This window comes from Eleutherodactylus coqui, chromosome 5 (assembly GCF_035609145.1).
Source record: "Eleutherodactylus coqui strain aEleCoq1 chromosome 5, aEleCoq1.hap1, whole genome shotgun sequence".
Taxonomy (NCBI): Eukaryota; Metazoa; Chordata; class Amphibia; order Anura; family Eleutherodactylidae; genus Eleutherodactylus; species Eleutherodactylus coqui.
In genome coordinates this window covers 7,786,102-7,803,424 of record NC_089841.1, presented here as the reverse complement: position 1 = coordinate 7,803,424, position 17,323 = coordinate 7,786,102, and the positions used below count along the sequence as shown (strand labels likewise).

At 41.6% G+C, this 17,323-nt stretch overlaps 2 protein-coding genes across 3 annotated transcripts in view; both read right to left on the bottom strand.

The window, feature by feature from the left end:
- LOC136627280 (oocyte zinc finger protein XlCOF22-like) overlaps window positions 1–17,323 on the bottom strand; it is a 357,854-nt gene that overhangs the window by 237,886 nt on the left and 102,645 nt on the right. The gene's annotated exons all lie outside the window — the stretch shown is intronic.
- Window positions 3,098–17,323, bottom strand: part of LOC136627276 (zinc finger protein 345-like) — a 46,230-nt gene continuing 32,004 nt past the window's right edge. For both annotated transcript variants that reach the window (XM_066602249.1, XM_066602251.1), the window contains exon 9: window positions 3,098–5,307. In XM_066602249.1, coding sequence (XP_066458346.1) covers window positions 3,935–5,307 — 1,373 coding nt within the window. In that variant the 3' untranslated portion in view covers window positions 3,098–3,934. The remainder of the gene's footprint in view (window positions 5,308–17,323) is intronic.

Sequence of the window (17,323 nt, the reverse complement as noted above, 5' to 3'; positions counted from 1 at the left end):
AATATGCAACAGGCAGCAAACTCATTCCACTTTTGAAAGATTGATCAGAGCATAATTCCCTCTTCATCTTGAATGGCTAAAAGAGTGAAGATGATTCTAAGAGGTGATGTTTACCCCATGAATTAGCTTCTCAAGATGGTGCAGATACCTTCACAAGCACCAGGATAACAAGCAGGTGTGTAGGCAGTTTTAACTATTCCATCTCAGGGCAGCCCTAACTCCTCAGAGCTTCACTTGCCCAACTCCCCCAACAGCCTCTCAGCCTAGGGGAAGACACATCCTACCAGGACTCTATATTCAGATGGGTCTAATACACTCTCAGAAGCTCAGTTCAGCTATTCCAGCCCCTCACCAGCTCAGGAGGTCATGATTCTTGCTGTAGCCCAGTTCTCTCCTGCTGCAATACTTTCATTACATTTCAGGTCTTATTAGCATGTTGAATTTCTAAAACCACATGAACAATCACTAATAATCTTAAAACAGACTAATTAGATATAGGGAGATGTTTGGAATCACTGGACAAGAAGCTGGATACCACTGTCTTAAAAGTTAACCAGGACTCTAAAATGGTAGCAGATTTGCAAAAACTAGAAGCTGCCAATGTGAAAATTAAAGACCTGAAAACCCGGTGTAAAACAATTTTAGACCAAAAGTATTATGGATATTCCAAAGGTTGGGTCATTTACTGCAAATACTTGTGTTCATATGGAGATGGATAGAGCTCATTGTGCCTTCTCAGCTCCTTGTAAGGGTAACCCCTCGAAGCACGTTTATCCAATTAAGAAAGGTAAGAACCCTGGGTGACCCGGCAGCTCAATAACTCTGCTGCAGGGGTGGCTGTGAAGCGGCAGCCACGCTTTTACTATCTGATGTACACTAAGACTCTCATGGTCGTGTTTATAATTCTTCCTTGGCAGCAACAGATCGATGATCATATGTGGAGGGGCGGCCTATGTCTGTTTGTACAGTTTGGTGTGTTTGATGTCTAAAGAACCTAGCACTGTGGAAAGCTTCTCAGTTGGTCAAATCGTGGATCTTCCTTCTTTAGGCTATCTACACACGGGCAAAATCGATTTCAGGACGAGTTTCTCGGTATCGCGCTCACCAATGTGCGTTTCCACGCTGATGCGAGGTGTTTTTTTGGCAAAAATGCCTCCCATCACTTCTGTGAAGTAGCGATCGTCCCGTGTGGCTTTCAGGTGAGCTAGATGATCAGCAAGTATTTCCCTTTGTTTTGCATCGCACTCGTGCACATCACATGGCATGCGATGTTTTACTGTCCCATTGAAAACAATGGGCGATGCATTAGAAGGAACGTGAAAAGACAGTAACTGCCATCACTCATGTATATGGATCCATTCAAAAGAATTAAGTTCAAGTTCGTGCTTGATTTGTGAGTCTCGCAATGCATACATTTTGCGCAAGATTCTCAGCCATGTGAAAGCTGTCTTAAAAGGGGTTATCCGGGAGACAAAACTTTTTCTTCCAAAATTGCTCACAATACTGTAGAAAAAAAAGCCATAGTCATAATCCCAGCTTCCCCAACGCTGGTCTTCACTTCCAGGTGCAGCAAACCAGCAATTACATCACCAACTGTAGCAACATGGCTGCAGCCAGCTCACTCGCTTTAATTGATAATTATCTACAGCGAGCTCATGTCCTGCTGTTGGGATGTCAACAGTACAGAAGTCAAAAGTCAAGACCAACAGGGGGCTGGATATTGGGGAAATCGGAATGATAGAGATGTGGGTGGAGTATTACGTCTCAGCATGAGGAGCAATAAAAAAATATAATTGTCCCTGTATCATCTCTTTAATTTTATATTAAGTGAGCCAAATTATTTTGTATAGTTATAAGAAAATGTAAGTGAACCCTTTGAAAATGCCTGGATTTCAGCATAGATTACAAATAAAGCGTAGTCCAATTGTATCCAAGTCACAGAACACATATCAGAGGGGGGCAGGATATTTCTCCAATAACAAAATCAACTCATTTGGAAATCATTGACAGCAACACATCTCACAAAAGTTGGGGCGGAGCCGTGTCTACCATTGTGTAGCATCCCCTTCTGGGAAGTGAGGAGACCAATTGAAGGAGTCACTGGCGTAACTATAGGGGAAGCGGTTGCACCCAGGCCCAGGAGCCTTAGGGGGCCCATAAGGCCCCTCCTCTCCATATAGGGGGGCCAAGAAGTATTTCTGAGCCCATGCAGTGATTTGCATTACAGAATCATGCCTGTTCTTAATGCTGTAACGCCTGACGGCCAGTAGATCTCGTGCATCTAATATTGATAGTCAGCCTTGTCCCTTGTGCACATGAATTTCTGCAGATTCCCTAAATCTTTTGATGATATTATGTACTGTAAATGGTGGGATATTCAAAGTCTTCCCAATTTTACACTGAGGAAGTTTTTTAGATGCAGTTTTCACAGATTGATGAACCTCTGACCAACTTTGCTTCTAAGAGACTCTGCCTCTCTAACATGCTCCTTTTATATGGTCATGTGACTTAGAAAATTGACCCTCCAGCTATTTTTCATTAGTGTTGTTGTTAGCCGTTTAGTCATTCGTGACGTTTCAACCCTCAGCAGGGTTTTTTTCAAGCTTGAAACGTCACGTCGCTGACGCTTAGGACCATTGGTCCAATAAAGAGTACATTTTTACTATAATCGCTGGACCTGAGTGCTGCCTTTTACACCTATCTTTACATCTTGACTTTCTGGGATTTGGGATCCAGTCCCTTTAAAGGTGTGCACCATTCCTTTCCTGTTTGGAGTAGAAGTGTGGTGAGTGCTGCTGACCAACACAATTATTTCCAGCCGTTTAGAGCTTCCTCCATGTTTTTTTTTTCATTAGTACCACTTACTTTTCTAGCCTTTTGTTACCCCTGACTCAACTTTTGTAAAATGAGTTTATTTTTCTTAATAAAATGGAAAAACTGTCCCCTACCCCTTCTAATGTGTCTTATGTACTACTGTGAAAAAAATATGGTTATATATTGCCAAATCATTCCACATTTTACACAGCATCACAACTTCTTTGGAACTGGGGGTGCAGATAAACATAATGCAACTATAAAAACACACACACCATTGTAGCATTCATGTCTTTAATTAAGCACATTGCATAACATCCACAGTGCAGGAGAAAAAGTGAACCCTTGAATGTAATTAGTAAATCCCCCTGTAGTAGCAATCACATCCAATTTACTGGAAGTTGCAGCCACATCGCTGTGCGATTCTCTCCATCAACCTCCAGCAGTTACCTCTCATCTCTACAGAGTGGAATGGGAAACATGAAGACAGCAGCAAGCAAGGAAGAAAAAGAACCACCCCTTTCCTTTCTCTGCTGCTAATTTTTCCATCACTTCTATCTGGTTATACTCATTCAGTAAAGATCCAATATCAATATATCCACATATGGTAAAGGGCTATTCTCAGTTAATACATTTATGGCATATAGAAGGAAAATTTGATAAGTGTCTGACAGATGTTGATCCCAACTCTAGGAATCTATACCTAGCTTACCTCTGTGGCCAAGATTATGGGAACAGATGACCTGTAAGTTGCATTCACTTCTATAGGAGTTACAGAAATAATGTAGAACAGCCAGTTCATCTGTTTCAATCTTGGCACAAGCGGCTAATCCCATATCAGCTATAATTGCCTGAGTAAAATGAGAATACCCCTTCAAAAAAAAAGCTTGCACAGGGTGTCCTTACTTTTCCTGGGTCACTCTGGATTGTCCTGCACTGTACTTCACTGCTATGATAATAAACAGGGCTCTTCTTTACAACCACAATACTTTTCTTCTAAGGATCCCAATCACAGACCTCTGGGGAACATAATTTGGGAATCTGGCAGATTCAGGCTAATTTCCAACCAAAAACTAAACACACATTTCCTTTAATGTCTGTGAATAACCCTTCTTTTCCCTCATTCTGAACATGAAAATGACTTCTCTCCTGTGTCACTTATCTCATGTATAATAAGACCTGATTCATTTGTAAAGCACTTCACACATTCTGAATATGAACACACCTTCTCCCCTGTGTGAATTCTCTCATGGATAACAAGATCTGATTCAGCTGTAAAATATGCCCCACATTCTGAACATGAATACGGCTTCTCTTCTGTGTGTTTCAACTGATGATCCTTAAGTCTGGCTTTAGTAATAAAACATTTCCCACATACTGGACATGGAAATGGCTTCTCTCCTGTGTGACCTCTCTGATGAGTAATAAGATTTGATTTAGCTGTAAAACATTTCCCACATTCTGAACATGAAAACGGCTTTTCTCCTGTGTGAATTCTCTCATGTATAATTAGATGGGATTTAATTGTAAAGGACTTTCCACATTCTGAACATAGATACGGCTTTTCTCCTGTGTGACTTCTCTCATGTTTAAGAAGATGTGATTCATCTGTAAAGCACCTTCCACATTGTGAACAGGAAAATGGCTTTTCTCCTGTGTGAATTCTCTGATGTCTAACAAGATGTGGTTTATATGTAAAACATTTCCCACATTCTGAACATGCATATGGTTTCTCTCCTGTGTGAATTCGCTTATGTTTAACAAGACTTGAGTTATCTGTAAAACATTTCCCACACAATAGACATGAAAACGGCCTCTCTCCTGTGTGAATTCTATGATGATCTCTAAGTTTGGCTTTAGTAATAAAACACTTCCCACATTCTGAACACGAATGCGGCTTATCTCCTCTGTGACGTCGTTCATGTGTAATTAGAATTGATCTATCTGTAAAACATTTCCCACATTCTGAACATGAATACGGCTTCTCTCCTGTGTGACTTCTCTCATGTATAACAAAATTTGATTTTCGTGCAAAACATTTCCCACATACTGAACATGTAAATGGCTTCTCCCCTGTGTGAATTCTTTCATGTCCAACAAGACTTGATTTATCTCTAAAGCACCTTCCACACTGTGAACATGAATACGGCTTCTCTCCTGTGTGAATTCTCTCATGTATAACAAGACTTGATTTATTCATAAAAGACTTCCCACATTCTGTGCAGGAGTACGGCTTCTTGGCTGTGTGAATTCTTCCTTGCGTAACACGACCCGAGCCTTTTGTGAATGGTTTACCACATTGAAACTTTTCACCCACTTTCCGATCTGTATTAATGGTTATGACATGTAACTGGTCAGAAGGTTCCCCTTGATTAGTGGGATTATAGGACAGATCTGTATTGTGACGTTCTGGATGTACTTCAAGGGTAATGATGTTTTCTCCTGAGGAGAGCTGTGTAATATCTTCATCTTCAACTTTATAAGTAACATTTTCTGTTAGGGTTAAAAACGCATTTGGTGACTTTAATTTTTCTTTCTTTTAAAAACACAAAATAGGCAAAATGTATAACAGTCTTTCTCTCATTCATACAATATCAAATTCACGTAAGAAAAGTCTACTTCATAATAGTGAGCCTCAAAGTTCTGCTTCATATCCACCCTATTCAACTGTGCTAATCCACATGAGAATTTCTTAACCTAAAATAGCATCCAGAATAGATAGTGGGTCCACAAAGTATTCAGACCCTTTCACTTTTTTTTTACATTGTGTTATGTTGTGGCCTAGTGCACATTAAAAAATGTCTAGTTTTTCCCTGTAATTCTGCACTCAATACCCCGTAAAGGACAAAGTGAAAACAGAAAGCGTACATTTAAAAAAAAAAAAAAACACATTCTAACATTTTGTGTTGACATAAGTATTCATACCCTTTGGTATGATACTTGGAAATAGAAGGTGCCGAGAGCTCCATCATCTATGAGATGTTTTTACACCTTGATTGGACCTACGGTAAATTCAGCTGATTGGACATATATAGACAGGGAAAGTGTTTTAAGGTTTCACCGCTCACAACACATATCAGGGCCAAAATCAAGCCATGAGGAAAAAAATAACTGGCTTTAGAGTTCGGAGACAAGATTGTGTGGAGGCAATTCTGCTGCAATTGAAGTTCCCAAGAGCACAGCAGCCACCATCATTCTTACACAGAAGATGATCAAGCAGGACTCTTCCTAGAGCCAGACGAACCGCCAAACTAAAAGGGAGAAGGACCTTGCTAAGAGAGGTGACCAAGAACCCAATGGCTTTCTAACTATGAGAAGCAAGATTCTCTGCCCTGATGACACTAAGATGGAACTTTATGGCCTCTAAGGATTCTGTCTGGAGAAAAGCAGGTACTGGTCTTCACCTGCCCAAAAACCATCCCTACAGTGAAGCCTGGTGGTGGCAGCATTACACTGGGAAACAGGGAGACAGGTTATAAAGACTTATGTCTCTAAAATGCGGTTTTCAAATGCGTTGGACAGCATTTAATACACCCCAGCAATGGGTGATAAGGTATGTTAAAAAGTGCTAAAATGCAGTAAAACAGAGCAGGCAGAGCTTGAAAATTGTTGCTTTAACGTGCTAGTCTGCGATGCCCCATTAAAAACAAACAATGGAGGCGCTTTAGGCATTTAGTGCAGCATTCTAAATGCTGTAAAAAGCGTTGGTGTGAGAGCGCCTTATCCCCTTGAGTGGCACGCCCGGAAATTTTCCGGGACGAGCTCCACTGCCGATAGTGATATAGCCCGGAAGATTTCCGGGCTATGTATCACTATGGGAGCTGCAGAGCACAATGCCACAAGATGTGACATTGTGCTCTGCCTGCACTGTCCCACAGAGAGCAAATCAAGAGCTTTGAAAAACCAGCAGAAGTTATTGCCGATCTGCCGGCAATCTCCTGCTTCTAAGTCTCCTGCTTTGTTTACAGGTTGCAATAGAGACCATCGGCTTGTCAGAAGCAAGCCGATGGTCTCTGTTGCAGGGAGAGCTGGTGCTTGGCTGTCAGAGGACAGCTAGGTACCAGCTCTTACAGCAGAGATCAGAGAAAACCTCCGATCTCTGCTGTGTTAACCCTTTACATGTGGCAGTTTATGTGACTGCAGCATGTAAAGGGCTGTCACTGCAGCATGTAAAGGGCTGTCACCATCGGACCCCCGGAATGTGATCTGGGTGTCCTGATGGGTCCCTGTGGAAGTCCCCTAAAGGGACAAAAAAAACCCCAAAAGTAAATAAATTAAAAAAAATAATAAAAACACTTGTCTCCCTTTACTTTGTAAAAAATCAAAAATCAAATCACACATGTGGTATCCCTGCGTCGTAATGACCCAGAGAAGGAAGTTAATACATTATTTAACCCCTTAATGACATGGCCCCTTTTTTCCTCCCCCCTGTTTAAAAAAATCACAACTTGTCCCGCAAAAAACAAGCCCTTATATGGCCATGTCAATGGAAAAATGAAAAAGTTATGGCTCTTGAGACGCAACTGCAAAATTAGTTGAAATTCAATGATTAAACCATTTTAAAAAACCTGCCCTGGTGGGTTTGACAGGGTGGTAGGAAACCCGCCACTGAAGGGGTTATTGTTCATGTACATTAGATCCTTGATTGTGCTGATGTGCATATCGTCGTGGTAACTGCAACAGGTTCTATGTCAGATCTATCAAACTTTACATACTGCCCATCATCTTAGCTGCTCTTCTAAATGCAGGATATTGATTTTACTCTGGATTAATACTACCATCAGGTTTTTAATGGAAGCGGTGTTGACATACGACCATTTGCTCCTCGTAGGGGCCAGGTTTGTAGACATAAGCCACATTTTCAGTTAGATACAAAGTACTAAAATACGTACAAAACATAAAGACCAATTAAATGAGGGAAAAGTTGTACCATCAAAGGAGGACAAGTGCAATAATTCATCATAAAAAGCTTAAACTGAAATGTTTAAGGGCACCGTGTTATTTCCATGCCAGGTTGGTGTAAAATTCTCTCTAGTCTTCTGGTATTCATTCTTTCAACTCTTGAAAATGAAGAAAGTTGCTTCTTTCAATTGGACAAGGTCCATCATAGAGCATTGAGCGCTCATTTACCAGTGATTGCCTGCCACGTCTTGGGAGTGGTGCCTATTGGTCACTGAAGGAGAATTTGACATTCGCCACCGCTTTTGGGGTACGCTGGAGGGCAACAATGCCGTTAAACACAAACAGCTCTCAGTTTCCATGCCTGGTCTGATACTACTGTAATACTGAGTATTAAGTTGGAGGAGGTTATCTTAGCTGAGATAATACATGTGGTTTGGCTCCTTAACTCGGGCACTTTGAATTATAAAAATGTGAGAAAAAAAACAACTTGTCTTCTGCTATCAGACTTTTTTTCTATCGATGAATTTCCATGTCTGTGTGGCCAACTTCCAGGTATTTCTGTTCTATGAAGACTTCATGCGTTACGCTGAGGGCCAGTAACGCATTTGTTTGGCATTTCTATTCCGATAGCCACATCAGTCACTCCATAGAACTTTTTTTGGTAGTGTCTGGGCGATTTCTTTTGAGATGAGCATAGTAGCAATGCTGGTGAGAACATCACATCCTCCAGCTGCCTCATGCCGTACATAACACAAGACATCTTTTGCTGCAAGGTTAAAATAAACCCGATTGCAACTTCAACTTGGTTTTAGAATAGTTTGCAGCAGAATTCAGACAAGGCAACAGAGCTGCTTGTAGATCTACTGTGTAGCATTTTGCCAGCCCTTTTTCTGCATTAGCTTCATTCTTCTTTTCATCATGTTGCTTAAATGATTCTTCGAGTGTCCAGTTTTTGTACTTTTTATACTCAGACATCCACAAATGTTCAGTGTAATGTGTCCAGATTTAATTTCCTTTTTGTTTTTTGAAGTGGCTCACGACACCTTCCCCTTCAGAGATACATTTTCCAGATATTTCCGGTGCATATCTCTAAAGCTTTCCCAAAGTGGTTCCAAACATAGCTTTTCAGAAAAAGGAACAGCAGTAGTGCGATTTGACTTTAGCCAGAGAGTACAGCCAGTTCTCCAAGTCCTTCACAAAGGATTGTTGGTCCACAATCTCTCTCCCAGGTCAAGTAGAGGCGGTAGTGGCTTCTGATGCCATCAGTTCGCTGTCCAGAGTCCATGTTCTCAATTGCTTTTCTCCTATGCTGAGTGTACGCAGAAACATTACTTTGCAGACTGGTTTTTTTGCTCTGTCATCATTTGCTTCATTCACAGTTAAATAAAAGCGAAAGCTGACATTTTTTCTTGAGGCTGGCACCCTTTGATACTTGGGCTTTGTCAGCAACACATTCTCTCTCACAAATACTTTTTTTGAATTCCAGTTTGGTAAGGCCCAAAATTTTGTGAAAATCAAACGACGCTCTTCTTCTGTAATCACATCACACTCAAATGCTTGCCTTGAGCTGCCTTTGGAAGGCCGTGCAGTCTGGTGGCCACCACAACGTAGACCGAGGGTCTTAGCTGCTCTTTCAGAGGTTTGTTTATATTTTCCGCAGAGGTTCTTCTCAAATCCTACATAAGACTTGCCATGTAAGCGCATTATGGCATTTTTTTGCCTCTTCCACTCTTTAGTATTTCTTTGGCTCTTACATTTTCTTTTAGTTACTTTTAGGATATTAGGTTCCTTATAGTTTTCAGACTGGAAAATGGCTTCTTCTGAGTCTCCTGAAAAGTTTTGTACACGAGCAGGTGGCTCAGAATCACTACTTATATCAGTTTGTGATTGCTCTGGGTCCCTGTAGTCTTCTGGTACTTCAAGCACTTCTTCCATCCCTTCCACTACTGACACATCCTCATTTCCTGAAAGTTGGCATAGCAATAATTCTGCTCTTGGTTCTAAGAGGGGAGTCACATCTCCATCGAAATCATTTAAACCTTCTGAACCAAAGTTTTCTAATAACGCCATGACATGAACTGCTTCAACTGATGAGTCCACAGTGTTATCGGTTCCTGAGAGTCCACAGTTTGCTTGAGACTCTGAAAAAAAAGTTTTTACAAGCTACAGTGATGACAATCTCAATGGCGATACATATTGTGAGTCTCAGGGGAATCTGGGTAATTTTTTTGAGAGAGCTAGAGATAATAAAGTACCTACTACAACTACTTCCAAACATCTTGTCATTTAAAGATACCAGTAGATGTCCTTTCTAACTATCCAGCAACAGAAATGCAATAAGTCATATGTCAAATTCATGATCTGGGTTGCTTAATGTAAAAGGTCGTAGGTCAGTCCCAGCTTTAGTTCTCAAAAGTCTATTTCAGTTATTAGTATTATTCACCAACACAAATGGCTAGTTCTTAATATTAAATGGATTCAAACGTGACAAAGTTGACTTTAAAACCGCGCAAGAAGATTTTGAACAGTCAGTGAAGTTAGGTTAGGTATGGTTCACAGCCTTAGTTTATTGCTTCACAAGTAACAATAATCCATTTAAAAGGAGGTTCCAGAAAAGCAGAAAATAGGATATTATTTAAACCTTATTTTTACAGGGAAATCGAAGTAATAACAGTAGAAACACAAGAAGCACCAACTAATACAAAACATACGACTGACATGTCTATTTGCAGTGGCCAAAACTGAGGGGGTTGTAGAAAGGAAATTTTGTGGTTTCTCATTGGTTTGTTGACATACAACCTATTGCAGTTGTTGTAGTTCACCAGATCGACCACCAGGGTGCAATAAACTGAAATTTGTTTTTTTTTCTCTTATGACCTATTGCAGTTACCACAACGATAGGTGTTTGGTTTCCATTACAGACATAGATATGGCTTCGTCAAGAAGAAAACTTGTCCATCATCCTGATGTTTCATTTGTGGGGATACACATTCCCTCAGCAAAAACCAGCTAGAACGAACTTTGCGAAAAGAGCTAGCTTACTTCAGTGTGAAACTGGGGGACCAAGACAAGCCTTGGGCACCACATATTGTGTGCAAAACATGTACAGAGCACCTGCGGCAATGGTGGAACGGGAAAAGAAAGTACATGAAATATGATACAAAGCAAAGCAACCAGAGCGATGACTGCTGCTTTTATTTGGTGAATACATAGGGCATCAATGGGAAACACTGGAGTAAGTGGACTTATCCGGATTTAGCCTCTGCTAAATGCTGTGTACCACATCTAGAAGATGTAGCTGTCCCAACATGTAGCAGCCATCCAGAGCTCTCCGAAGAAACAGATAAACCAGCTCGTGAGAAAGAAAGCTTTGCCGATCACTTAGTGATATCGGAGGCCCTTCATCAGGTTTCAATCAAATAGAACTGAATGACCTCATTAGTGACCTAAATCTCCCAAAGAAAGCATCCGTGTTCTCAGCTTCCCGGCTGGCAGGAAAAAAAAAGTTTAGTGTTACCGGAAACTAATAATCACAGTTTACCGCAACAGAGAAGAATTTTTACCATTCTTCACAAAAGAAAATTATTTTGTTTTCTGCAACGTGCGAGTGTTTCTCATGAAACCGAATGGCGGTTGTTCTTAGATATCGACAAACGCAGCCCAGGAGGTGTACTTCTATATAACGGAAACAGATTTAGGTCAATTCCAATTGGTCAGTCAGTATGCAGGAAGATCAGGCAACAGCCAGAGACCTACAGAAGATAGCGTATCGCCATCGCTAATGGACCATCTGTGTGGATTTCCTTCTAGGACAGCAGGCGGGCAACATGAAGTACCCATGTTTTCTAGGTCTGTGGGACAGCAGAGCTAAATATCAACACTGAGTGAGAAGATCGCGGCCTTTGAGAGAAAACATGGTTCCTGGAGAAAAAAATATCATCACTGAACCTTTGGTGGAGAAAAGATCATATTGCCACCATTACCAAGACTCTCATGAGAGATGGAACGGGTTTTGCTTACATATATAGAACTTGTCCTGGGCTGAGCATGGAGAAACTAAAAAGCAGATATATTCGATGGACCGCAAATCAGGGGACTCATGAAAGACCAGCGTTTCCGAGATTCTATGAACACTATTGAGGTCCGTGCGTGGTCATTGTTTTGTATGGTTGGAAAGGATTCTCTTGGAAATAACGAGGCCCCTAACTACAGAGCCCACGTGGAGAATATGCTCACTGCATTCTGTACACTTGGTTGCAACATAAGCATCAAGTTGCACTATTGTGTCTTGGTGAGGTCAGCGACGAACAAAGGAAACAGTTTCACCTAGAAATAAGGATCATGGAAGAACAGTACCGTGGATATTGGGATACACATATGATGGCAGACTACTTTTGGCGCATCTATCTCGAATGCGCAGGAACATCTTGATCGCAGGAAGTCACAGGAACAAGGGTTCAGTGATGTGTCCCAATGAAGAAACTTTGTTTGTAAATTGTTTTCTAAGCTTCATGGAATATATCCTTCTGTTGTAGCAATAATAATATAAATGTGTTTCTTAAAGAAGCCTATACAAATATATTTATATATATATATATCCACCTTCATAGAAAATAGCTAGCAGTAAAATGGTTAATTGGTTCATTCTTATGCTGGTATCTGAAATATACTCCTACACAAATTCCCAATAGTTAACAAGGCCCTGAGATGAGTTTCTCATGAGAAAGACCTGCGATGCCCACCACTCATAATAGGGGAGCTGTTCCCTATCTCATCCCTTGGATTCCTTTGGTCCAGATTGGAATATTAATAAAGTCTATGCTACTTGGGTATATAGAAATGTGTTCACATAGCAACATACACCTTGGGCGTAAACATATGTTAATCATTGGTGTCGTTACACACTAGGCCAATCATGAGTTGTTATGATGTTGGGAGGGGTATGCATGTAATTGGAGCGTCATATTCAGTATAACTGTATTGTACTTGCTTTCAATAAACAAGAAGCGTGTGGGGGCTCACAGGGAGGTAACCCTGAGTTCAAATACATATATTCATGCATGAAGCTTCTCATTATCACCAATCTGGAGCAGACCAGTGAAATCTTCTGGAATATGATTTATTCCCATAACATTTTGGCGCCCAACTTGGAAAAATTGCTGAGTGATCTTTGGAAATGCAACTCCAACCACTGGGCGTGCAGTTTCCGGACGTCCATAATAGGGTAAGACTGCAGCAAACGGGTGAGTTCTGTTCTCCCCTCCCCCATTGTGCGTCTGTCATTCTGCTTGCCAAGGCTTGGGTGAGTAATTTCCACCTAAAGGGTTCATTTTTGTAACATGGTCACTCGTCTATATAAGAACCCTGCTTTGTGATTTCACTGGTTCTGTGTTGCTATGTGCTGTGAAATTGTTGTTTCGACATGAGATAAGGTGTGTCATCATCTTTAGTAGCGCTATCTTAGTTCCAAATCTGGACAGATTTGATGGGTTCTTGAGATAAGGAGATCATATCTTTAGATAAGAAATGTTTAGTCTCAAGGTTAATTTTAACTACTTCGGGCGCTGGAGTGCTAGGTAGTGTACGTCAAAACCGGGCAATAAAGTGCTGTTTTGCCGTAAATAATAGGTAACGCTAATGGTCAGATTGATGATGTAGATAAGATGAGGACGCTAGAATGTTCACAGCTGAAGAAATACTGCAATATGTTGCAAAGGCAATGATTGATGGCAAAAGCAGACTGTTTAGATGAGAAGGTTTGAGAAGTGTGTTAGCTGATAATGAAGGAATTTTGGTTGATGGACGATTGCTCAAGTTTGCAGAGAAGAAGGTTTCAGTAAGTGACGTAAAGTTGAAGTAAGATAATTGCAGTTACAAGATGGCTTTTGTTCATGTGTTTTGAGTTGAAGACAAAAGGAAGGCAGCCCTTCTCCACCATCTGAGGGCACCGCCCCGGCCGTGTCATGGATGATGTTTTTCTCTCTTTTTCCCTGCCCCTAGATGGCCGTGTTGCTATTGGGGCCAATACCAGTCGGTATACCTTGATACGTGTCTAGTATGTAGTATTCCTGGACCCTCCCGTCACCATCGCCCAGTCAGGCCACGCCATTGGTGGCCATTTCAGTGCCAGCCATGGCCCAGTGGCCATCTTAGCATCTGCTGTAACAATGACATCAGCCACCGCCCAGGCGTCATCTTAGCTCCGCAGTAGAAATGAGCTGGCTTCTCATCTCCCATCAATGTATGTTTTTACCTGGCATCCCAAGTTTTTGCACTGCAATGATGAGTGCCTTTTCTGAATTTTGCATAGTCTGTGTCCCCCTATGATGCAAAGGGGGAAAAAGGGAATCCTTTCATAGTCTGTGTCATGACATAAAGCAAGTTCATGCAGAAGCTGTGGACAACTATGTGACAATTAACCACCGTACCGTTTGTCCTGTATATTTTAATGTCCTAACATTGTCTAATTGCTGTATGTGTTGTCTTCTGATAAGTTTCAGATAGTGCTGAGGAGAAAGGTCACTATAGGTGCCAGGAGCGCAGACAGCAGTAGGAAAGCTTACAGAGAGGGAAAGGATCAATACATGATATATATATACACACACACACACTGCAAGAGTGTTATTGTGTCACCTACAGATATATAGGAAAAGATGTAGGCCACTAGGTATATATCTATCTATCTATATATATATATATATATATATATATATATATATATATATATGTATAAAGGGTTAATGCTTGATCTGGGTAAAGCCGCAGCTGTCAGTCCCCCCTTGTCTCTGTTCCCCCTCACCAACCCCCCCCCCCCCTTCAGTTTTAGTGAGAGAAGGAATGTGTGCTGCAAGGAGCTGGAGCTGTGGGTGCGGCCCCTTCCTCATAGATAAGAGAACCAACAGAAAGGCGTAGGGTGAGAGACTGACATTTAACCGCTCAAGGACTGTCCTCAACTGGTCTGGTTGGTGCAATGTATCCACAATTTCCTGAACTCCGTAACAGCAGTAAACATTGTGTGTGGAGAACCACAGGGTTATTAACATTTGTATGAGAGAGACACACTTGACCACATGGATGGATGAGAGTTAATGACCAGTGTTCAGGCTGTGATGAATGTAAAATGTGTGATGCAGATATTGACTGGAGATAAAAGTTTTTCTCCGCCCTCTCCATATGCAGACTGCAAATTTAAAATGAAAGCATGAAGAAGCCTTCGAACAGCCACTATCAAAGGGGTGGAGCTACATGATGTAAAAGTACGTAATGGGCCATCCCTCTCTTGACCAAACAGGGGTAAAACAGTATCCCTTTAGTTTACCACAAGAAAATCCTGTTGGGGAACAAGTGGGAGACTTGGTTCCGATGGGGGCTTTGCGCGAAATACGTTCTCCATCAAACATCCCTCTTTTTCCGGTCAAGGAAAAAAGCACGAAAACCATCAGCCAGACACCTACCGCATCGTCCATGACCTCCGCTAGGGGAACAAAGTTACGGTTCTGGACTACCTCCTACTAGTCCTCACCCCTCATACCATCCAGAGTATACTCACGCAAGTGCAACCCAAGCACTTAGCTCTGGCCTGTCAGATCTAGCTACAATGTGCCCTTCTAATGCCTCCTAGCATCTCTTTTCAACGTTTTACTACCTTGAACCCAGCTCTTCTTCTTCCAATCGAGTATCCCAGTTCAAATGGGGAGGGGGACGCATAGGTGATGTAGGTATTACAGAATAGCTATTTTTAAATTTTTTACAAGAAGATTCTGATCTATTTGAAATAGAATACCAGCATGATTGTCTAGCATTGATGCAACAAGAAAATTCAGGTTTTAAAATAGTTGATAATGCATATTTTGAGCTTTTTGTAGATGGTACCAGGGTGAGGATGAACAACTCCACCCCCGATATGCAATGGTCACACAACAAGATGTCCCAAAAGCAGAAGCGCTGCCTCCGCATGTCTCAGCACAAGAAGCGGAACTGAGGCCCTCACTGAGGCGTGTAGAGTGGCAGAAGGTAAGACGGCAAACATTTACACTGACTCCCGGTATGCATTTGGCATAGCTCATGATTACGGCCCAATATGGAAGGTCAGTTTCTTACCTCAGCAAGACAACTAATTAAGAATAGTGCAGCGGTGCAGAGTCTCATGGAGGCCCTACTTCTACCTGACAAAGTGGAAAGCTCACACCAATTCCTACACTGGAGAAGCAAGAGGCAACGCCATCGTAAAAAGCACAGCAAAGGCAGCGGCCCTCAAGCCGTGGAAGAAAGAAAAAAAGAAGATACTGACAGCATAAGTCAGAGACAAAAACTTTGGACATTGATATACTAAGGACTTTACAGTTACAAGCCCGCAAGGAAGAAAAGGACAAATGGACTAAAAATGGGAGCAACAGGCCAGGACAGCATATGGCGAACAGTCAACAGAACTTGCCTACCATGGTTCTTGTATCCCATGATGGCCCAGCTGATCCATGGAAAGATGCACTTATCAAAAGCAGCAATAGAAGTAGTAAGCAGCAGCATATGATGCAAGTAAACAAGCAGACTTTTATTCCTCCATAGTATAGGCATCTGCGTATACTATGGAGGAATAAAAGTCTGCTTGTTCACTTGCATCATATGCTGCTTACTTCTTCTGATGAGATTTTTGGAGTTTTTGGATCCAAATTTCCTGCAGCATGCATCGATTTTTCTGTGTCCTGCCTTATAGGCATAATTGAGTTAGTGCTGCTTGCAACTATTTCATATCATTGTATCAAAAGCAGCAATGATGTTGACGCTTGAACGAGGACGGGTGGCCCCTGGGTCTCTGTAGCTACTGCATCATTTGTCCAGTCTTGCATGATCTGTGCCATAGACAACCCAGGGCAGAACTAAATTTGCCACAAAACTACTTGCCTAGACCACTCTACCCGTTTCAGAGATTGCAAATGGACTACATTCAGCCCCCACCGATTGGGAAGTATGAATATGTGCTTGTTGTTGATGTCTTTTCAGGTTGGAGACCTACCCCGTTACCAAGGTAAATGAGCAGGTAACCGCACAGAAGCTCATGAATGATATAATCTGCAGATACAGGGTAGCAGAAGTGATTGAGTCAAACAAAAGGTACACACTTCACAGGTGAAATAATGCAACACATCACATCTGCTCTGGGTATATCCCAGGCCTTTCACACACCCTAATATCCACAGAGTAGTGGGAAGGTAGAAAGGATGAACGATACCCTGAAGTTAAAAATACAAAAGGCAATGGAAGGAAATGGGCAAACCTTGGCCTGAGTGCCTTCCAATTACCTCTTTTCTCAGTTAGGTACAGACCTAGCAGCAGAAAAGAAAAAAAATAAGTTCTACGATAGCTTTCAACTTACATATGATAGTATTTAGAACACTGTCATAGGTCTTCGCTCAGATTTTGTCCCATAAAATGTCACTTCAACCTACTGTGCACCCTGCTCATGCCACTCAACGTGTAAGCATTGCAATGGCTCCAGTCCAGCTACCGTGCTACATCTGGAAAAGGAGAAGTGTGGGAATAATCACCTGCTAGTTTTTGCCTTTCAGCTTGATACACATGACTATGCACTAGCTAATGGCCCAGGAGA